The sequence below is a fragment of the Eurosta solidaginis genome, chromosome 3 (assembly GCF_040869045.1).
Source record: "Eurosta solidaginis isolate ZX-2024a chromosome 3, ASM4086904v1, whole genome shotgun sequence".
NCBI lineage: Eukaryota > Metazoa > Arthropoda > Insecta > Diptera > Tephritidae > Eurosta > Eurosta solidaginis.
The window spans coordinates 136,813,534-136,837,429 of NC_090321.1; the positions used below are offsets into that span (position 1 = coordinate 136,813,534).

The 23,896-nt window shown below is 36.6% G+C and overlaps 1 protein-coding gene across 23 annotated transcripts in view; it reads left to right on the top strand.

Moving 5' to 3' along the window:
• Positions 1-23,896, top strand: part of RyR (Ryanodine receptor) — a 1,962,175-nt gene that overhangs the window by 1,432,938 nt on the left and 505,341 nt on the right. For all 23 annotated transcript variants that reach the window (XM_067773071.1, XM_067773075.1, XM_067773079.1 and 20 more), the window contains one exon: positions 1,929-2,710. In XM_067773071.1, the coding sequence (XP_067629172.1) occupies positions 1,929-2,710 (782 nt within the window). The remainder of the gene's footprint in view (positions 1-1,928; positions 2,711-23,896) is intronic.

The window sequence follows — 23,896 nt, forward strand, 5'->3', positions numbered from 1 at the left end:
TGCAGATTTCGGAAACAAGTCCATAACTAAAGGCACAATACTATTTCTTTCACCGCTTAAAATGCTTTCTGGTGAAAGCTTTGCAGCCCACAACAAAGTTTTATCATTTAAATTTACTTTATTTACAAAATTGTATATAAAATTATTTAGCACAGCTCTTAAATATGTGTACATCATTTTTTCGAAAAGGTTGTTTGATAGAATAATATCCACATTAACAGCGCAGTAAACTTCATCTGGTGTTAAGTGATTTTCGTCTGAATTAATATTTAACACCCAAATAGGACTGGGGTCTAAATAAGAGTTTTTTTTATAAAATTTTTAATTTGGTAATAAGTAAATGTATGCGAATATCTTCAGACTACATTTCTATATTCACATTATTTATTTCATTTAAAATATAAGAAAGAAATGTAAAATATACTTTATAAATAGGACTTTTAAATATGTCAGATATAAGATTAATATTTTGATTACCGCTTTTATTTTCAAATAAAGATTAAAATAATATTTGAGGGCATCCCATTGCTCAAGAATTCTATCTGTGACTGCTTGTCTAGAAAGCCACCTTATGGGGGCGTACTTTAGTATAAGTATAATAAGCATTTCTGTACCGAAATGTTCTTGCAAACTGTAAAAGTCTGCCCTCCTAAGGGGACTGTTACAAAAATTATAGTTTACGTCTTTTATAAATTTATCAATTTTGTTGGGAAATACATCACAATACATCACTGAAGCTAAATTTAAAATGTGACAATTTTTTGACAAACACATCCATTAACATGCAGATTTAGAACTTGCTTCAGCCTTGCTTGCACTACTCTTTTTGCTCCCATCATAACCGAGCAATTGCCGGCAGTGAAACCAATCATTTTTTTTAAGTGGTATTGAATGGTCTTTCAAAGATTTCATAATGACATTAATAATACCTCCGTGCTACTATCGGTCAAAGGTATCAAATCTAAAAATCTATCAATGCACTTTTTATCAAAAATTCGAATCGAAACTGCCAAATTTTTTGATATACATACTTATATCAGTCGTTTCATCTATTATTACAAAGTAATAATTCTTCTGAAAAAATGATTAAGGATTTATAATTTTCTGGTCATGTTATTTGAGTTATTATTTTTATTCTATTGATGCAAAATTTGTTCACAATTTTAGTATCAGCTATGCCATTTTTCATAAGCATATTTAAATGATCCATAATTGCAAATGGCAAGTTGTGCTCGGCAACAAAACAACTTAACTATATATTATCTTCGAAAAATTTTAAATTTTTTTGTACATTCAGAGCTGCTTTGCAAATGACTTGAAGTGTAGTGCTGTATTTTACAAAAATGTACCAAATATGTCAATGTAGTACCAACGTACTTTCGGGAAGCGAAATGTACTAAAAAAGTACAAATGTACCATGATTATCATCACTGAGTCAAATACAGTATTTAAGTCAACCTTACGAAGTTGGGCATATACAAGTTTAGCTTGTAGCTTTATAAATAACGGAAGTATCCCTTTGAGTATTGAATTATCACAGAATTATATTTAATTTTGAAATAATATTTATTTTTTTACAGGAGTATTAGTCGCGATCAGAAGATGTAGTGTGTTGAATTTCATTACAATATATTTTTTTAAATGAAAGCTGTTGCAAAAAAAAAAATTGTTTGACGAATAGACGAATAAATGATAGATGAGCAATGCTAACATAAACTTTTTTCTCGGTTGACATAAATAGGAAGTCAAAAAAAATCGCTAGGCCCTACTACCGAAAAAATCGGATTTTTCGAGAAGTGAACAAAATAGTATAGTTTCACCATCACACATACGCACATTTTGAATATATGATGATTCCTTTATCACTCACAAACGGCCGAGATTAAACAAGAGCGTACGAAATATGAAATAATTATTTACTTTTTCAGGGAATGTTTGTTGGATGTTTTGTGGATACTTCCACTGGTATCATCCGGTTTACATGCGAGGGCAAAGAAACAACTCACCGCTGGATGATGGAACCAGATACAAAGTTATTCCCAGCAATTTTCGTCGAAGCGACCAGTAAAGAAATTTTGCAAATTGAATTGGGTCGAACATCCACAACTTTACCACTCTCTGCTGCGGTATTGCCAACAAGTGATAAGCATATTAACCCTCAGTCGCCGCCACGACTTAAAGTTCAATGCCTTAAACCTCATCAGTGGGCACGAGTTCCTAATACAGCACTACAGGTTCATGCTCTAAAACTGTCCGATATCAGAGGTTGGTCAATGCTATGCGAGGATCCGATTTCAATGCTTGCACTTCATATACCAGAAGAAGATCGCTGCATCGATACATTGGAATTAATAGAAATGGACAAATTATTATCATTTCACGCCCACACCCTCACTTTATATGCCGCTCTATGCTATCAGTCCAATTATCGTGCTGCACACGCTCTCTGTCAGCATGTTGACCAAAAACAACTTCTTTACGCCATTAGATCGGAGTATATGAGCGGACCATTACGTCAGGGATTTTATGATCTATTAATTGCTTTGCATTTAGAATCACATGCCACTACTATGGAGGTGTGTAAAAATGAGTATGTAATTCCATTAGGAGCAGAGCTCAAGGAACTCTATAACGACGATGAAATGTGCCACTCTTTACGCTCACTTATAACAGAATCTGTTCGCCCACAAATGCGAATGACTGATATAACGTAAGTATTTTTATGTATTGAATTCTACTTTTACACTTTCAATTCCATTCATAGAGTCTTATGTAAATGATCATAACGCACACCTAGATCAAAAGGGAAATTACTAAAAAAACTGAAATTTCGAAGTTCGAATACCGATTGAACTGCATACTCGAGTTGTTAATACCTCCACATAATCAGCGATAAAAGGCTTTTTAAAAATTAAAAATTGCATCAGCGTATAGGAAGTAAGTTTTTTACTTCTTGAACATTGCGATTTTTTAGTTGATCGCTGTTTTGATAGAGGTGTGCGGTCCATGTACAACTTTACATACACAAAGGCATTGGTTTTATGAACAGTTTTGACGTGAAGCCCTGATGATTCCGTTTTTTAGATTTTTTAAGAAATTGCTTCAAAATAAAAGCGGAGTTGATTTTGAATGCATTACACTATATTGAAAAATTTGAGTGTGCACTATTTTTTTGTACTCAGCTTTACTTGTACACAGGGTATTATAACTTTGATTTGATAACGGTTGGTTGTATAGGTATAAAGGAATCGAGATAGATATTAACTTCCATATCTCAAAATCATCAGTATTGCAAAAAAATTTTATTAAGCCATGTCCTTCCGTCCGTCAACACGATAAATTGAGCAAATATTGAGATATCTTTATTAAATTCGGTTTACGGGCTTATCTGGACCCAGAATAAATTGGTATTGAAAATTTAGAAAAATAGAAAAAATTAAATAATTCAAAAACGAATACCGCTAAGCTAATGAAATTTGGTAGGTGGATTGGTTCTATAACGCAAAACATTAATTCCAAAAAAATTTAAATATGGGTATCCACATTTAGAAGAAGAAAATTTGGAAGTTTAACAAACCGCAAATCAAAAGCCGGTTAAGATGTTACATTGAAATTTGGCAGCGACACTATCCTTGCCAAATTATATAAACTGAGTGAAGATAATCAAAATTGGTTAAAGGCCACTCCTACTTTTCCTAAAGGTCTAACCTTAGCAAAGTTTCCAATAAATCTATGGTATTTAACTACACTTGACTGATATTCTACCTCAGTAGTGGTATGGTTTTATTTATTTATTTAATTTATTACGACACTTAATTAACAATACATAGTACATGTATGAAAGTGAACTTGAATTTGAATTTGAAACTAAGAACTATTCTACTATTATTCTTTCCAAAATACTTTTAATGCCATAAGTCAACAAAAGTCTCCCAGTCTGAACGACATTTGGCATACAAATATTTTCCATAGCTACATATGTATGTATAATGGTTTGCTCTGAAAATTAGTGAAATCGCCAGAACGCCACTTCTACTTTTTTATAATAGCATTGAAAATGTGTTTGTAAAATTCGAAACGCTATATTTCGCTAATGAAAAAGCTATATAAATAAGATTTTTCACAAATATTAAGCCATCAAAACAAAATTCACTTACATAAATAGATTAAATATTTGTTGTTAGCGAACCGCCCAAATGGGACGGTTGCTCTCAATTTTAAAGAGAAATTGTATTTAGGAATGGTAAGCGTACTATTGTGACATTGCTGTATATTCGTGCCAAAAATTAAGCAAATCGATTGAAAACCACGCTCACTTTCACATATCTCTGAAGCAAAATGAGGTATTGAAAGTTTCAACTCAGTCTATGCATCCAGTGTTGGGGGTAGTGCAATAATGCGTTAATAGTTAGGCAGTGGGTGGAAATATAGCAAACTGGTTTAACTTACTTAAATTTTTCATTAAAATTTTGAATTTGATCTAAGACGTTATACTTTTTGATTGTATTTTATTAAATTTTCTACGCACTTTTCAAATGACGTTTTGGTATGGAGCTCCTTAAACAAAAATGTAAGAAATATGTAAAATCAAATGAAATTGACATAGAATTATGGTGAAATTACTTGAAATTTAATTGAAAAATAGCTTTTTCCCCACCACTCGGGAGGTACGCCGTTGGCGCGCTACCGAAGTTAGTTCTGGGTGCTCGGTTCCCCAGTAGGCCTATACCACCCATACACATATATCGCCCATTTACTTCAACAGTGTAATAATTCAAAAAACACGAAGTTTTAGTTAAAAAGGAAGAAATGTGCTAAAGGAATTCAGCCTATTTAACTCCACCCGTTAGGTATGCAATTGGCGCTTTACCGAATTTAATTTTGTATAAACACATATTGTGACGAATATTAGCATCACTAATTGATTCACATCACTAATCTGATACCAAGTAAATAAAGGCACAACAACATTAAAACAAGCTAAATAAACACATTAATCATCATTTACATATATACATGTACAAGCAGCAAAGATATACTCACAAACGCATGTCATCATTAGCCGAAGTAGTACTCACATAGAATCACGGATATGGTTACATACTACAAATACACGCGCGTATGGCTGGTGACCAGGTAGAGAATTCTAGAAGAGGAAACTTCTAGACATTTGGGCAGAGAGTACAAAAGCAGCACAAGCCGAGTATTCAGTAATCAGTTTGATTTAAGCACGCTATCAGTTGCGAAGTATAAGTGTTATTGTGAAGTATTTTCAAAGTAGTCTAATAAAGACCATTTTGCATTATTGAATATTGGAGTTATTTATTTAACAATTTAGCGATACGAACGTTAGTAGAGGGTGTAAAGTAAAACTCCACTTACTACCTAAATTCGTTACAATATGTAATATGTAAGTGTGACACAAAACGAAAATTTCGAATAACATAGAAGATACCTTCATAACAAATAAAATAAAAATATAAAAAAATTATGTAATGGTAAAGAAGGCAGAGTTTACTAAAAAAAATGTTAAATGAAAGAAAATAAAATTAAGTACTTAAAGTGCGAAAAAATTAAGTATAGTGAATAAACAGTTCCATATAAAATCGCAATAAGTGCATTTAGACTTTTTTTCGGGTTTTAATGTTATCATTGTGGAAATATGAAGATTCTAATGTTCGGATATTTAACGTTGGCATTCCCATTGAGATCTATGTACGTAATTAATTTGTAAACACTCCATTTCATGAATATATATGACCATATCTACTATAAAATATCGTCTCTGAACGATATAATAGTAAGATATAGCAAAGCAGAATAAATTAGAAAGAAAAGAAAAACAAACAAAAACATTGAAATTATTCACGCAAACACATTTACTAAAATAAATTTCAGAACTTTAAGCGACATAAACAAATTAGGGTTATGGAAACTTTAGCTGAGACCTATATAATATGATATTATTTCCTAGGATCAAATTAGTGATGATTTATTATGTGATTAAAAATTTTTTTGTAATCAGTTACAACTTGTATTAAATATTGTTTTTCTTGTTCGTCATTTGTAAGTATTCTATTATATTCTTCCATAAGTTTTACTCCCCGTTCTGCTGTGTCGTTAACTACTTTTATATTTATAACAGTATCCTTAGCTTTTTTATAGGTTTCTGTATCGCCCCAGTATAGTGGATCTACCTCCAGAAATCGAGATGATATCCCAAACCGACCAAAATAATCAATTGTGTTTTCTGTTACAAAATCATGTGGTTCTTTTTCTATAAATTTATTGATTTCACTGGGCCTTAAGTGTAACCTCTTTAAATTTTCTGTTTCCTTTTAGCAGTTGTCTATGCTTTTGATTTTTTCCACAATCTTTTTCTTCTTTTTGGGTACAGTTAAATCAAAGCTTAGCATAGAATTGTATAATAAACTTCCTATGGAATTCTCTTCATACTCCGTTAGTTTAAACTGTTCACGAAATAAATAGATTTTTAAGCAATACAATGCCTTCGACATCCACTGAGCATGATGAGTGGGCCCTGGTACACGAAACTTTATGCCATCACTTGCTCCTAGACATATAGACGTTAATTCCAATAATTCCCTATAGTCATCTCTTACTATTTTCTTTTTCAACTCTTACTTAGAAAAATTTAGAAAAGCATCTTTGCTATTGCTTAAAAGTAATTTGAATTCGTTATTTTGTAGCAAATCTTTAAAAATATTTTTGTCGATTTTTTCCAATTTACTTGAAATCGCCGAAATAACTGGACGAACTTACTAGTATTCACTGGAAAATAACATTCGAAAACCCCACTCAGCAAAACCTTTTAAATATTATGACGACAAGGTAGATACAAAAGTTTTCTCTCAAGTTTTTTTTCTAATAACGTTGCAGCTCCTTTTGTAACGCCTGTGTTAACCGATGTCGTATCACAGGCCCCAATATCATCCTTCAGATCCCATTCAAATAACAGTTCATACAACGTATCAGCTATTTCCGAGCTTGTTGCAAATAACAAAATTAATGTTCTTTTAAATATTTATTGCAAAATCCTTACGTAGGGAACGGCATTTCTACACTGAGAAATAATACTTTACGTTTCACTTCATATTCCACCATTTATTCAAATATTTAATTAACCTTAAAACATTACTGTGTTGCATTTGGGGAGCCTTTATCGTTCGCTCCGCGCAGATATTACTACGCTGTTGGTTAATAATGGCGGATTCTTCTTTCACCCAGTGTTTTAGAAAATTTGTGTGTGCTTTTTTATACTTAACGAGCGATTGGTCCAATAATGCAAAATCATCTTCATGAAATGGGAGGTCAGAGGACCAAACATCGTACCATGTACCGCATATAAATCTGCAAACTGGAAGTAATAGATCCTTAAAATTCGGCATGAGAATAAAAGATAAAATGACAAATATTGCCCTCGAATCCCATCGAGCGTACTTAATGGCGGCAAGGGTTTGAATTGTATATATGGAAACTCATTGTTCTTCTCGTAATACCTGGAGGCTTTTCCCAGCTCAAACAAATATTGCATATCGTCACGCCATTAAATATTCTCTACCTGTAACCGCTTATTATTTTGTTTAAAACTGTTTTTCAGATAGTCGTAGTCGGCTATTAGATCCGAAACAAAATCGTACGCAATATTTGGAGAAGAAGTTTTGCCATTTAATAATTCATCCATTGCATGTCTTAAAATAAGTTCAAGAACATGGTGCTGACAGCCAATATATTGTGGCTGAGGTAAGGAAATACTGTTGAAATAAGTTTGCAATAGACTAAAAACGCCATTTCGTATTCCGGTGTTAACGTTTGTAGTATCAGAAACTATCATTTTTATCGATTTAAATAAGACATATTTATGTAAAGTATCTTTAATTCCATTATAAATAGTCGATGCTTTTGCGTTTTCAAGTTCCAGAACAGCCAACTTTACTTCTCTGTTTTCATTTTTAAGAACTATGACTTGAACTTCCTTTTTTCCAAACTTTTTACCATCGAAATGGAGACACCAGTATTCTTTTTAATTCTTTCTTGAAAGTATTATCTAGTACCTCTGCTGATCTTATGAAAGCTTTGTAAATTCCAGATTGCGAAGGTCTAGGTATTTCAACTCCCGATTCTGCCAGTTCTTTGCAAATTTTTGTTGCTTTTCTTGTACTTTGGTTGGCTTTTGTTAATAAAACAAAGCCTCCAGTTATAGATAATTTTTTTGACATTTTTTCAGGCTGATCGTAGTAGTCGCACTCACTAGCCTCTTGGTATTCAGTATTTGTTGAAATCACTGACTCTGATCTAGCTACTGAACACTCATAATCACTAGGTTGCTGTTGCTGCAACAGCTTAATTTTAGAGGGATGTACTCTAGTTTTTTTTATTTGTAGTGCATCCTACTTCTCCATTAGACCTTTTTTGTATTTGGTATAAATCTTTCTCTTCCTTGCTTAGCCACTCGCCCTTCTCGTTTGTAAGGTCAAACGCTTTGCCAAACTCTGTCAAAATATTTCTACCATTCGGATACTTCAAAAACTTGGGGTAGTGCCCAAGAAGCTTCACAGTTTTCCGTTCCACCGAAGATTTTGCGATTGCCGGAAAATTGAGTTTGTTCGACAAATCGATTAATTCTTTTAAAATTGTTTTAAATCTATTTTTAGAAGATTTTTCGGTGTTGGCCAAAGCATTATATCTCCCGACAATAACCGCCTCTTTGGAAATCTTATATAGCTCACACAAACTTTTTTCAATGTTTGGTATTTGTCGCCGCTTCGTTTTGCTTTTTTCAAATGTAATCAAATTTTTTTTCCAATTAAAAAAAAAATAAATGTAAGGCGCGATAACCTCCGAAGAGATCTAAGGCCGAGCTTCTCTTCCAATTTGCGTCGTGCTCCTCTTGATTTTCCCTACAAATTGGCCGGACGGGACCTACATGTTTTATGCCGACTCCGAACGGCATCTGCAAAGCAGATGAGTTTTCACTGAGAGCTTTTCATGGCAGAAATACACCCGGAGCCCTTGCCAAACACTGCCGAGGGGCGACCCCGCTTAAAAAAAATTTCTTCTAATTGAAAAACCTTATTTATAAAATTGTGATGTTGCTTTGCCCGGGGTGCGTACCCAGGGTATACGGTGTGATAGGCGGAGCACGCTACCATCACACCACGGTGGCCAATTTTTGGGGTTTTCTTTACATTGTTATCACTCTTTTTAAAAGAAATTTTCTAAACAAAATAAAAAGAGTGATGTTATTGATTCAACTCTACTTCGCGCAGATATCAGACACAATTACCACTTAAATCTCTGTTAATACTTTTTATTTATTTTATAAATTTATTTTTGCATATATGTAATTGCTTATAAATGCGAAAAACGATGAAAGTGGTTGTTACTGTGGATCCCGTTTAAATTTAGCTTTTCCGATGAAATACTATAAATGATTTTAAGATGACGTTACAAGTAGCGAAATTCTAGCTGAAAGTATTATAATAGTAATATAATTTTAATTGAAAGTAATATAATTTTAATTGAATATATGAAAATTTATTGGAATATGAATAATCAAACTTTATGAAGATTGAAGCACTTATATATATTCAAGCTCATATGTACATACATGCAGAACATTCAATGTACTACCTGCAGGACTTTTTTAGAAAAATAAGGTAAATTATTATCATAACCCGTCTTTATTAATCAAAACTCAATGCATGATGCCATGTATGTATATTTTTTCCCAAAAAAAATTTTAAGTCATATGCCTAATGTGCATACTTTTTTAAATAAATAAACTTTAAGTTTGGCTTCTAGGGATATGTGTATAAAAAGTTTATTTGAGCGTTTTTTTACCCGAAAACCACGATTCACTGATGAATACATTTGCACAGACTTAATTTACTTTTCATATTTGTTTGTCGAAAGCAATATATATTTTACCCTGCAACTCTGTTATTGATCGACCGATTTTGAAAATTGTGGCCATTTTAGAAAAGTAAGAAATTACAGGTCATACTACGGTATGGAAAAGCAGTAAATTTTTGTAAGGTTTAGAAATATGGAAGCCTGAAACACGAAATTGTAAAAATTCGTCATTTTTCAGGATTTCGATCCCTTTGCGCCACCTCTAAATCTTTTTTGATTGGTCTAAAACTTTGTATATATTTCTTTTTGAGCTATTCGCATATTTTTAGGGGGTGAGATCAAGAATACAAACACTTTTTTTCCCTCCATACAGCGAAGGGCCACCCTAATGTACATATGTGTAGACATAATGATTGATTTGTTTATGTAGATACAAGTGACTGCTTAGTATCGGCTTAGAGATGATAGTATGCCTTAGTGTTGCCAATATTCGTCACAATATATAGATAGTAGGTAATATACGGCCTATGTAATACGGCCGCTATGATGCCGGTTGCCGGTTTGATCTAAAATCAAAAACGTTTTTGGGGCGTTTTTTTTTCGTTTAATATACAACGTGAAATTTTCCGATTCAGTCAAGTTGGATTTAAATAATAATAAACTAAGTTGAAATAAAAGAATATATAATAAAATAAAATAAGAAATAATATAAATTAGCATTAAATACAAATAAAAAATTTTATGTTATATTTTTCCAAAAAATATATATATATATTTTTTTTGTTCAGTATAAGACGTACTAAAATGGGGATTAAATCTGCAAATGCAAAAAAACATTTTCGGGCAAATTTGCCATTAATTGTTATAAATAAAATTCGTTAGTTTCAACAAAAGTTAACTCATTATTTATGATCTCATTGTCGATTAGAATGTGACTCAGCCGTTGGATTGCCAGACCATGCAATACTTTTCGTACATACGTAGACATATCAACCCTGCCAAATACAACTCTGAATACGACTGAGCCATTTGAATGAAAACAGTCAGTTGAACTCAGAGAAAGCACCAATTCGGTAACGTGGTAATGCGCTAATGCATTTAAATGTCATAAATTTATAAATCTATACAATTAACATTCTCACTTTATTTCAACTATTCTTATTAATAAATATTGTTAGCCACGAAGGCATTTTAAATACAGTGTTTTCTTAATAAGGACTAACTTGACGACATTTAAGTTTACCGAATTGCTTTCTGCGTTAGTGAGACAAAATTTAACACGCATTTATAATAAATCGTCATTGGTGAATACATTTCGACCAACATTTCATCATATTTCGCTTTGTAAAAAAAAAAAATATCTGCTTCAGTAGAAGCTAACAGGAATCATCGTGCTTTGATCGCAGTCAGCGTACTCACATATGTACATGTCACCATTAGTTGCTTCAGTAGCAGCATCAGTAAAGGCTCCATTACTGATACTTAGCATAGACTTGACTTGGCTTTCGAACTGTCACTTACAGTTCTGTTAAATGAACATTGCATGTTGCATGTTACTGATTACTCAAAACTTAACTTGACTTAGAAGTCTGTTGAATTTTGATTTTCTATGTAAGTACTAAGTGACGTTTACATTTTGAGATGCCATTTGTTTGTTTCCATTTCATTTTGACATTTTGTCATACAAATTGACATTTATTTAAAAATAAATTTCAACGCTGATTATGATGCCAGATTTTATGCGCCAAGTGGAGTATAATCGCGGCTAAGTTGCCAAGTTTACGCCAAGTCAAGTCAAGTCTATGCTAAGTATCACTAATGGGGGCTTAAGTCTCGCTTAAGTTGCAACAACACCGAATTTTAGTGAATTCGTAAGCATACAAATATTGCCGTCAGCAGAGTCAACAGAGGATTCTGCCTCCGTCAACTTCAGTAGCAGTCGATGTGCGTAGCGTTCGCAGTTTAAAGAGTTTCAGTGAACTCGTCAGTTGAATTTAATATTCTTAGTCGCCGTCAAATACACAAATTATTTGTTGCCATAAATAGTATAGTCGTCTCGTTCACACTTAGTATATAAGTATTGTAAATGCGTACAAGAAGTAAAACAAAGAAAAACAAAGAAGAATCATACACAAGTAATAAACAAAAAGAAGAAATGTCCAATCATTCAAGCTTAAATAATACAATAGTTGAGAATTCTCCTATGGAAACAGACGGTGATTGTGCAGCGAGTTCTGGAGTTACTCAGGAACATATTGGCGCATTGTTAGCAAGCATAAATTTATTAAATGACAAAGTAAATGAGCTTCGCCGTGACAACGAACAAATTCGTAGCGTAATCAGAATGGGTGATAGCAACAGCGCTGCAGCGTCAACGTCACCAGAGCAAGTACAGGGAAATAAAATCGTTCGTGCAGCCACAGAAAAAACAGCAGAACAGTCAAATAAATTACTAATGGAGAACAAATTGCACTTGCAATCAACGTATACAAATTCGGGTATATATGAATATATCTCCGCCGGAGACAAATTCGGGTATAGTAAATATGAATATACCTTCGCCGGGCACACAACGTCCACAGTATTTGCCACAATCGTCAAACGTCTCACACAATGGTGTGATTTTATATGTAGATAATATAGTTGCTAAATTGCATCCGCTTCCTTACTTTGATGGTAACTCAGAGGATTGGCCTCTATTCAGTGCTTGTTACCATGATACAACTAGGGAGTTTGGGTATAACAATCGTCAAAATTTAATGAGGCTTCAAAGAGCATTACAAGGTAATGCAAAACGTCTTGTATCATCTTTATTAATTTACCCTAATAACGTGCCACAGGTCATTGAAGAATTGCAATTTAATTTTGGAAGACCTGAATTATTGATTTGAGTACAAATGAGGAAAATTCAACAATTTCCGAATATAACTGACAGCCATCTTGAACAAATCTTGGATTTCTCCAATCAAGTTCAGAACATTGTCGCCTTTTTTAAAATCTTCTCAGTGTGAACAACATTTGTATAACCCAATGCTTCTGGAAGAACTAGTCCTCAACCTGCCAGCTTCCAAACAGTTTGAGTGGTCTCGGTGCGTAGCCGGTGCATCATCACATCCAAGCATACAGACATTCGCCGATTGTTTGAGGGATATCGCTAAAGTTGTAAGCCTCATGCCATCGATGTTTACGTTTTCACTACGTGCAGCTCAGCCACAATCATCAGCGAATAGCCGTCAAGGAATGCAATTATCGTCCAGCCGCCCAATGACAAATTCTTCACGTAGGGTATTATACAGTAATGAGTCAGATCTTGATGAGCAACAACAGCGGTCACAATACTGCATAAAATGCAAACAATCGCACAAATTAAGTGAATGTCCAGAATTTAAGGCACTTATTTTGAATAACAAATGGAAGTTAGTAAAGGACAACCGTTTGTGCTTTGGTTGCCTTCAAAGAGGTCATGGCTTGAGTGAATGCCGATCCAGGCGTGAGTGTGAACTGGAGGAGTGCAAGCGTATGCACCATCCTCTACTGCATCAACCGATTATTTCTGATACGCAGGTCGAGTCAATGACAGCTTCAGTTAACCACAATGATAAACATCTCTTGAATTGCCGCGATAACCAACATGGTGAGTGTTTATTCAAAATATTGCCAGTAATTCTTACAGGTCCCAAAGAAAGTATAGCAGTATATGCCATGTTTGATGAGGGTTCATCGATAACGCTGCTCGAAGAAAATATCGCCAACAGTTTGGGTACAAAAGGTCGTAATCTGACGCTGACTTTGCAGTGGTACAATAACAAACAAATAACAGAGGAGTCACGGGTAGTGAACTTACAAGGACAGGGACGAGACGATTAATTTCAGTTAAAAAATGTGCACACTATTAAACAGTTAGATCTGCCAACACAGACATTTGATCGAAACTGTTACAGCCAGCTTCGTAATTTGCCCATGCCCAATTACACAACCGTCAAACCAACTTTGTTAATCGGTTTAGATAACAGTCACTTAAGCGTAGCTAAAGATATAATTAGTTCGGACCCTAATGGGCCAATAGCAGTGAATACTAAGTTGGGCTGGGTTGCTTATGGGCCAACACATCCCATGGAGCTTCCAAGTACTAAATTCCTTCATGTTCGTAAACCATTCGCGACTCAACAGTTGCATAAATTAGTTGAAGAATATTTCAGTTTGGACAGCCTAATAGTGAAGAGTCCAGCTGTGCCGCTTCAGAGCAACGATGATATAAGAGCAAGAAGAATTCTGCAGGAGACGACGAAATACATTGATAAGAGTTACGAAGTAGGTTTATTATGGCGTAAAGATAACATTAAGTTGCCACAAAGTTACGAAATGGCCAAGCGTAGACTCATAAAGATGGAAAAAAAAATGGCTAAAGATAATAAATATGCCGAAAGCTACATTGCTGAGATGAATAAATACATAAGAAAGGGATACGCTCAGCTTCTAGCGATCGAAGAACTGAGAGTTGAAGGTCCGTTAACTTGGTATTTACCACATTTGGGGTGGTCAATCCTCACAAGCCACATAAGCTGCGAATAGTATTTGATGCTGCAGCATCCACATCGAATGTGTAATTGAACTCAGTACTATTGAAGGGCCCAGAGCAGGCTCAGCCGATAATGGCCATCATGTTCCAATTTCGTCAACGTCAAGTCGCAGTAGCTGGCGACATACAAGAAATGTTCTCACAAGTAAAGATCCGTATTGAGGAAACACAATCGCAACGCTTTCTGTGGCGAAATGGCGACCAGTCTCAACCGATCCAAGTGTATGTCATGTAGTCAATGATATTCGGTGCTGTATGTTCGTCTTGTTGTGCCGAATACATAAAGAATCTCAACGCCAATAGTTTCAAGAAAAAGATGCCCCGAGGTGCAAAAGCTATAGTAGAAAGTACGTATGTGGATGATCTCGTCGCCAGCTTTGATCATACACAAGAAGCCGAAGAGGTAGTCAAGGAAGCTGTCTTAATAAATGCGGCCGCTGGATTCCATTTGCGTAACTTCATCTCAAATTGCAAGAAGCTTCAGTGTGAACTAAACCAGGGAGCCATCACAACTTCCGAGGTAGTGGCCATGGAGCGTCAGCTCACAACCGATAAAGTCTTAGGTATGTATTGGAATTCCAGAGATGATGTTTTGGAGTTTCATTTCAGATTCCACATGATACCGCGCGAGGTTATCGATTGCAGTAGGCCGCCAACGAAACGTGAATTGCTGGTATTAGCTATGGCTATTTACGATCCGTTCGGTTTTCTGGCCAACATTACCGTCGGGGTCAAGCTAATTTTGCAAGATACATGGAAACAACAAATAGACTGGGATGAACAACTGCTATCCAGTCTAAACATACAATGGGTTGCATGGTGGAAATCGTTCCAAGAGATCAAGTAATTTTCAGTTCCAAGATGCTATTCGCCCACATACTCCACCGCTGAGGAATTGCAACTACACATATTCGTAGATGCCAGTGAAGCCGCTTACGCTGCAGTGGTCTATCTGCGACTTAAACATGTTAACGATATACAAGTAATATTTTTGGCCGCCAAATCAAGATGCGCACCGAAAAGAGAGACAACAGTACCACGTTTGGAACTACAAGCTGCAGTCCTGGGCAGCCGACTCAGGACGTTAGTGGAAAAATGCCTAGACCGAGGTATATATAGTGTCACGTTCTGGAGTGACTCCAAAACCGTGTTGCTTTGGATCCGCTCAATAAAAAGAGATTTTAAACAATTCGTAGCCAGTCGAATCTCAGAAATCTTGTCAAGCACAGATCCTAATCAATGGCGATGGCTCCCGACAGTAATCAACATAGCAGATGAAGCCACAAAAATGAAAACGCAAATTTCGTCTAGTTCAAGGTGGATAACAGGTCCCGCTTTCCTGTATGAAAATGAGGAATTTTGGCCAGTCGAACCTACACACTTGCACCATGATCTACTCGAAGAGGAAGAGCGTAAGAAAATGTCATTGCATGTCATTAATGTTATTTCTCTCGTAGATGTTCGCAAATATTCCACACTTGGGAAATCCCTACGAGTAGTTGCATGGATATTACGTTTTATAACCAACGTCAGGTCTAGGCTACGACTTTCAGGTGAGTTGTCGTCTGATGAGTTGAGGAACGCCGAAATTGCTTTATGTCGACAAGTTCAGTGCGAATTCTATAAACCCGAGATCGACTTACTTAAAGCTAAGAAGTGTCTACCGAAGTCCAGTTCATTGTTTAAGTTGACACCAATGCTAGATACGAATGCGGTTTTACGTATCAATGGGCGCATCGATGCCGCATATTGCCTACCCAACTCAGCACGTCGTCCAATAATTATTCCACGTAATCATCACTTCGCCATACTGGTAATGGATCACTTTCACCGGAAGAACCACCACCAGAATAGTAGACTTACGATAAATGAAATGCGGCAACGATTCTGGATACCCAGGGCTCACTCCTTATTAGCTGCAGTAAAGAAGAGGTGTCCACTCTGTATCCGTGCCAATGCCAAGCCAGCCGTGCCATTGATGGGTCAGTTGCCACCTGACCGTCTGACGCCATATGTGCGACCCTTCTCTTACACGGGTGTGGATTATTGTGGTCCATTTCTAGTCGCTATTGGTCGCCGTCAGGAAAAGAGATGGGTAGCGTTGTTTACGTGCCTGTCGACCAGAGCGGTGCATTTAGAGGTTGCTGTGGACTTATCTTCAGATGCATTTATACTTTGTTTAAGAAATTTTGTAAATCGTCGTGGTGTACCAGTTCGCCTCAGAAGAGACAATGGCACTAACTTCATCGGAGCTTAACGTGAGCTGAAGAATGACCGCCAGCTTTTTGATTTTGACCAAATCCAAAAGTAGGTGTCCAAAATAGGCATAGAATGGAACTTCAACTGTTCAGCTAATCCCTCAGCTGGTGGCTGTTGGGAACGCCTTGTTCAGTGTGTTAAAAGAATATTGCAGCGAGTACTTATAGAAGAAGCTCCACGTCTAGAAACCTTCCGCAGCATATTAATAGAGGCGGAGAACATAATCAACAGCCGTCCTTTGACCGACATTCCATTATCACCAAACAGCGAGGAGCCATTGACTCCTAATCATTTTTTGTTGGGATGTGTAAATTCAACCCAGACGCCATGTGAATCCGAAATGAAGATCTGCTTAAGAAAGCAATGGAAAATCTCACAGAATTTGAAGGACCGCTTCTGGAAGCGGTGGATTAATGAATATTTGCCGCAGATGTTAACGCGTCAAAAATGGCAAGAAGAAACCTCACCGTTGAAGCCAGGACAACTTGTTATCATCTGCGATCCGAGCTTGCCTCGAAGCCAGTGGCGAACAGGTCGCGTACTAGACGTCATCACAGCTAAGGACGGCAAGTCAGAAGCGCTAACGTACAGACTAGTAGCGGCATCATAAAACGTCCGTCATCAAAGCTAGCCACTTTAGAGTTTGTGAATCCCACAGAGAATTCACCAGTGGGTGGAATGTCGATTAGAATGTGACTCAGCCGTTGGATTGCCAGACCATGCAATACTTTTCGTACATACGTAGACATATCAACCCTGTCAAATACAACTCTGAATGCGACTGAGCCATTTGAATGAAAACAGTCAGTTGAACTCAGAGAAAGCACCAATTCGGTAACGTGGTAATGCGCTAATGCATTTAAATGTCATAAATTAATAAATCTATACAATTAACAGTCTCACTTTATTTCAAGTATTCTTATTAATAAATATTGTTAGCCACGAAGGCATTTTAAATACAGTGTTTTCTTAACAAGTACTAACTTGACGACACTCATGTTTTTTGAAAGCAAATAAAATAAAAAACAAAGAATCTGTTAAATAAAGACATATGTATTTACGTATCAGTGAAATTTGCCACAAAAAATGGGCCGGTCAAAAATTAATTCTATTTAAGATTTTTTGTACGCTAGAAATTATTTTGGAAACGTTCTTTTAGGATTTTCGTAGAGGCCACTATAGGTTGGCAACAATGGGAAACCATGTTTTATTCTTTCACCGTCTGGCGCGTACGTATATGTATGTGCATAGGTGAAGCATTTGAGCAACACGACTACGCAGCTTTTCGAATTTCGAATTCAGCGGGGTTACATATTGTAACGAATTTACTGAAATTCCGCTTATTTGCAACCTTCTGCTATCGTTCGAATCACTAAACTGTTGAATAAATAACTCCACTATTCAATAATGCAAAATGGCCTTTATTAGACTACTTTCAAAATAACACTACTATTGCTCGCCAGATAGCGTCTTAAATCAAACTGATTGTCGTGCTTCTACTGCTGCTGCCTTTTCTCGTTCGCATCTTCTAGGCGCTTACATTTCCACAATCTACTAGTACGCGCGTGTATGTGTGAACACAATTATAATTGCATACTTTTGGGAGCATCTCAGATAAGATATCTGCATGTGTTTGTGCGTCTCTTCTCCGCTGCGTGTACGTACATCTGGGAAGACATAATGATTGATTTATTGATGTGCATACAAGTCACTGCTTAACATCGGCTAAGAGATGATAGTTTCCCTTAGTGTTGCTAATATTCGTCACACTGCCCTCTACATAAATCTGATCGCCCCGAGCCTACCTTTCCAAATGAACCGCTTTCATTTTGGTTCGTGGTTTGCCAATGGTTTGTATGCGGTACACTACATCGTTGATCCGTTTTACAACTTTGTATGGGCCTTCCCAATTATTCTGCAATTCTCGAAATTGACAACCCTTTTTTCGTTGTGGGTTGTATTACAGCACCAAATCTCCTTCCTGAAACCCTTCCGAATTAATTGCTTTATCGTACCTCGCTTTCATCTTGTCACTCATAATCTTTGCTCGTTGCCTTACCAGATCGTGTAACTCTCTCAGCTCTTCTTCCAAAACATCAGTGGATTTCTTGATATTTCTCTCCGTATCGGCATCTATCCCATACTTCAAATCAGCTGGTAATCGAAGGTCATTGCCAAAAATTACCTTTGCGGGAGTTTGGCCCGTTGTCTCATGTACTGCCGATCGGTAGGCCATCAAGAATAATGATATGTGTGTATCCCACTCCTTATGGGGTACTTGTCTACTAATTTCCTTAAATGCTCCTCCAATGTTCTATTGAAACGTTTCACCATACCATCGGACTGAGGATGCAATGCAGTTGTGCGTGTTTTTCGTATGCCCAACTTCTTACACATTTCATGGAACACAGCTGATTCAAAATTCCTGCCTTGGTCAGAATGTAACTACATTGGTACACCATACCTTGCAACCCAATCGTTTGTAACCACTTCTGCTACTGTTTCCGCTTCTTGGTTTGGGATTGGGTATACCTCTGGCGAAATAATCCATAACCACCAGTACGTATTTGTTTCCGCGGTTGCTAGTAGGAAATGGACCTGCGACATCCATGGCGATCCTTTCAAATGGTGCACCTGAAATATGATGCTTCATCTGGTCATGACTTCGTGTTTTGGGCCCTTTCGCTCCGCTGAAAACCTCGCAGTTCGCAATCCACTCAGTGACCAACTGACGGCAACCAACCCAATAGAATCTCTGTTTAATCACGAGCGTATTCGTGATTCCAAGATGACCTTCGCTTGCACAGTTATGCAGCTAACTGAGCACGTCAGGAATCCTCTTTCTGGGAACAACTATCAGTTTCTTCTTGCATTGACCATCCTCACTCTCCCGTACTCGATGAAAGCACCCGGATATCAATTCTAAACTGTCCCAATGTGCCCAATACGACTTCGCAATGGCACTCTCTGCTGACATCTCCTCTCTGCTTGGTCTTTCGTTTCGTTCGAGCCCATGCATAACACGTGAAAGACCTATATCTTCTAGCTGACACTTTCTTTGTTGTTCCTTGTCCCATTCATCCGTACACGTTATAGTCATTAGCCGGACATCTATAATGTCTTCTTTATCCTCGGCCTTTGAACAGTGCTTGCATTCCAAACTACATGGTCTTCGTGACATTGCATCAACATTTCCATGGGTACTACCTTTTCGATGCTCAATGGAAAAGTCATAGCTTTGTAGTCGCTCAATCCACCAGTTGTGACAAAACGCCTTCTATAGCATATCCACTCGCATCGGTATCTAGAATAAATGTTGCTCCTGGAATCGGATATGCCAACATTGGGGCAGTGCACAAACGCTTTTTCAATGTTTGGAAAGCCACTTCTTGCTCCTTCTTCCAATCAAAAGCTTTATTTTTTCTTGTAAGCTCATGGAGACTATAGGCTACGCTGGAAAAGTTTGGTACAAATCGGCAGTATTATATGCACAGACCAAGGAAACTTCTTAATTCATGCAAGTTCTGTGGTCTTGGCCAATGCTTTACTGCCTCTATCTTTTCATTCGCTGTACGGATACCTTCTGTCGTTACCTTGTGACCAAAATAATTTACTTCCTTTTTAAACAGCGCACACTTTTTGGGACTTAGTTTCAGACCAGCGCCAGCCATTCTCTGGAAAACTTCCCCCAAGGTTTTAAGATGTTCATCGAAGTTCTTGCCCAATACGATGATGTCGTCCAGGTATACCAAGCATGTTTTCCAATGCAGTCCTTTCAATTTCTGATCCGTGAGTCTCTCAAAAGTAGCTGGTGCATTACAAAGTCCAAAAGGCATTACTGTAAATTGCGAAAGATCATCTCCGACGCTGAAGGCTGTTTTCCTTGTCTTCCTCCTTCAACTCCACTTGCCAGTAGCCACTTTTCAAGTCCAGTGTGAAAAACCCTTTCGTACCAGAGAGCGAGTCCAGAGTGTCGTCAATTCTTCCTTTTTCGTGACGTCGTTCAAATTGCGGTAGTCCACGCAAAACCTCATTTTCCCATCCTTCTTCTTCACAAGTACCACGGGTGAGCTCCATGGACTAGCTGATGGTTCGATGACGCCGCTGTCGCTCATTTCTTGTACGATTTGATTCACAACTTCTCGTTTTGCCAGTGGAACACTACGAGGAGCTTGACGCATTGGCGCACTCAAGGGACGGTTTTGGGGTTAAACCGCCCCCCCCCAAAATTTGACAACATACCATAAAAAAATTTGTTTATAAAAGATGGTACGTGCATAAATATTTGTGTAAATACATGTTGTAAAATCTATGAATATTCGTGGATGTACATTGCCAATGTTTGTCAACATCTACTGATTATGTTTGTAAACAAGCAGTGTGGAGATATTTCGTTAAGCTAATCGTTTATCAAAAAATTTCCACCGTTTCCGTTGAAACACTTCGAAATATTATCGATAAAGAAATTATCAAGATAAATTGTATCTCGTTTTTAACCGAAACGAAAAGCTTTCGTTAACGTTAAAAACGTTAACAAAAACGTGATACTTTATGTTTGAATTGTGCTGGCAATGCTATAGCCATGGTGAAGCCGTAAGGTGGTAAAAGCGAGCGGACATACACACACAAACTCCATGTAATTTGTTTGTGTAATTCGTTGGTGGTAATGTCAAAAATACTCTGAGAAATGTTCGTACTGTCAAAATCATTGAGAAAAGTTGCAATCAGCTTGGCTAATGCTTTTACCTTTAATGACTCCGCCATCAATCAGCTTTGCCAGCATAGTTTGAAATTAATAATCAACATAAACGATTTGATTTCGTTTTGATATGACAGAAAACGAAGCGAAATCATTTCGTTAATTTGACATTCTTAACGTTAATAAACGAAACGAAATTACTTTGTTTCGTTTATTAACCTTACTTATCGTAACCAAATGATATCGGTTCGTTGGTTAAGCACTCCTGCCTAAAAGAATACTGTGGATATTAGCTGATGTTTGTTTTAATTTAAAATAATTCTCCAACGATGTGCACTTAACTAAAGAGAGTAGATTAATCACCCCTATTCTGCATTTCGATTACGTTCCCGTTCTACGCTCCGCTTTAATCGAATTTAGGTATTCTGCATTACGACGGAATCGTAACGAGAAGAGGAAGAGCGAATGATTTTTCGAAATCAGCTGTTTGTACGGAATGTGTGAACATTGGAACAAAATAAATTAAAGAAAATTTGTAAAAAACAATGAAAAACGTTTATATTTTATTATCCACGCCATTTTGTACAAAAAAAGCAATAGAATATATTGCCGCAGTGTTATATTTTTTGGAGTGAAGTGCTTTCATAATTGTAAGTGTGTGTTTGTCGTTCTTTTGGCCAATTCCCTGCCGTGGCCACCATGTATTGTTAAAACGGATTCCTGCACCAATATAGTCGACATTTTCTGAATTTTGTGGATGCTAATTTCATTGCACTGACCTAAAGTACTTTGTGAAGATTTATTTATTTTTTCCACAAGGATTGTTTACGTTTTCGCTTCACCTTCCTCTACTCCGGCAGCTTGCCTTGGCATATAACTGGACCCAACGAACAGAGACAAATTATAGCTGTCTATTATAATGGAATCAATAGCCGCGGCATTATTTGTGGAGTTGGAAAGCAACGCATACGAAAATGGCCAGATGAGAATGGAAAAGGGCAAATATTGTGAGATTTGTGTAATCCATTTGAGATGAGTGGCGAATTGTGAGAAATTGAATTTAAAAGTGGTAAAGTTTAATGACTTATTTTCTTATTTAGGTTCAATAAAAACTTTCGACTTAATAAGGATGCTTTCAAGTATGTGATAGATACTTTTGCGGGGCAAATACGTCCAAGGACTTCAACATCGACATGTTGCTTTTGACATGGAAACATATAAAAAACAATCATAATCAAGCCTTCTACGTTTCTTAACGAGTTTTACTTACATTTTTGTTAAAATTCTGTTATAAATTAATAAAAAAATAAAAACAGAATATTTTTCCGCCACCTAATTTGCAACTTACAAAAACGGAACTACGATCGAAATGTAGAATACACAAAATCGAACGATTCGAAGTTGGATCGAAAGAGATTGGAACACAGAATACCAAAATTGGCAAATCGAAAAAATTCCAATCCAAGTCGAAATGCAGAATAGGGCTGAATAAGAGGGAGCATTGTAGAGTCGTTCATTCTCCACAAAGTGGAACGGCTACACCAGGAATACACCATACGTTTTGCCCCTGTTTCGTTTTCACCATCGGGATCAAAAAAGTCATGAACCTGGGTATTCGCACAATTTTAGTGATGTAAATTGCATGGCGCCAGCGCCAATGCGGTGCCAGCTCAATGGTAGCTCATTCACGCAATGACTCCAAGCGAATTTTTGACGCTACTTAGTAGTGAGTGCGTAGTACATTTCACTTGCGCTATTGAGTGAAACGACTTTTGTGTGTCAGGCACGAGTTTGGTGTTATTGGCGCTACTGGCAATGATGATACTGAGCTGATGACGGTAGCGCTGGTAGTTCAGCTTTTGAATCAGAGAAAGAATTGATGACCCGTGTAAATTATTAGGGCTTTGGCTATTTAGCGCGCAATTGCCACATCTGCTCAAATTTTCCAAGATTTTGCATTGTTGATTTAACTTAAGCTGTTATGCCAATATTTTTCAGCCAGCTTATTTCAAATAGGTCAATTTTCCAAAAGCAAAATAAATTACAACAAAGATTACAGAGTTAAACAGCCTTAAAATATCAGCTATGTTGAGGCGGACAGCATAGCAAAAAGTGTGGTGAATTCCTTGCGCAGTCGTCCTACAAATTCCACAAAGTTTTACAAGTCTACAATGTACCATCTTATAATTTTTAAAATCTTTGGTAGTGGATAATTGACAGTCTATAGAAAAACAGTTCTTGTCGTCGCTGCTGGTGGTCAAATTTTTTGTGCAATTAAATTTAAAAAAATGTCGAAGCGTCAGCTAGATTTGACTGAATTTTTTTCTAAAAAACCCAAAGCAAATGATGAGCAACCATCGTGTTCCAGGAAAATAGTTGGAAATAATAAAAATTAAAAATGCATTATTCATTCTTGCAGATTTTACCTCATGTTAAAATTACAGAAGAGTCCACTATGGTCGTAGAAAATGACAACTCGAAGG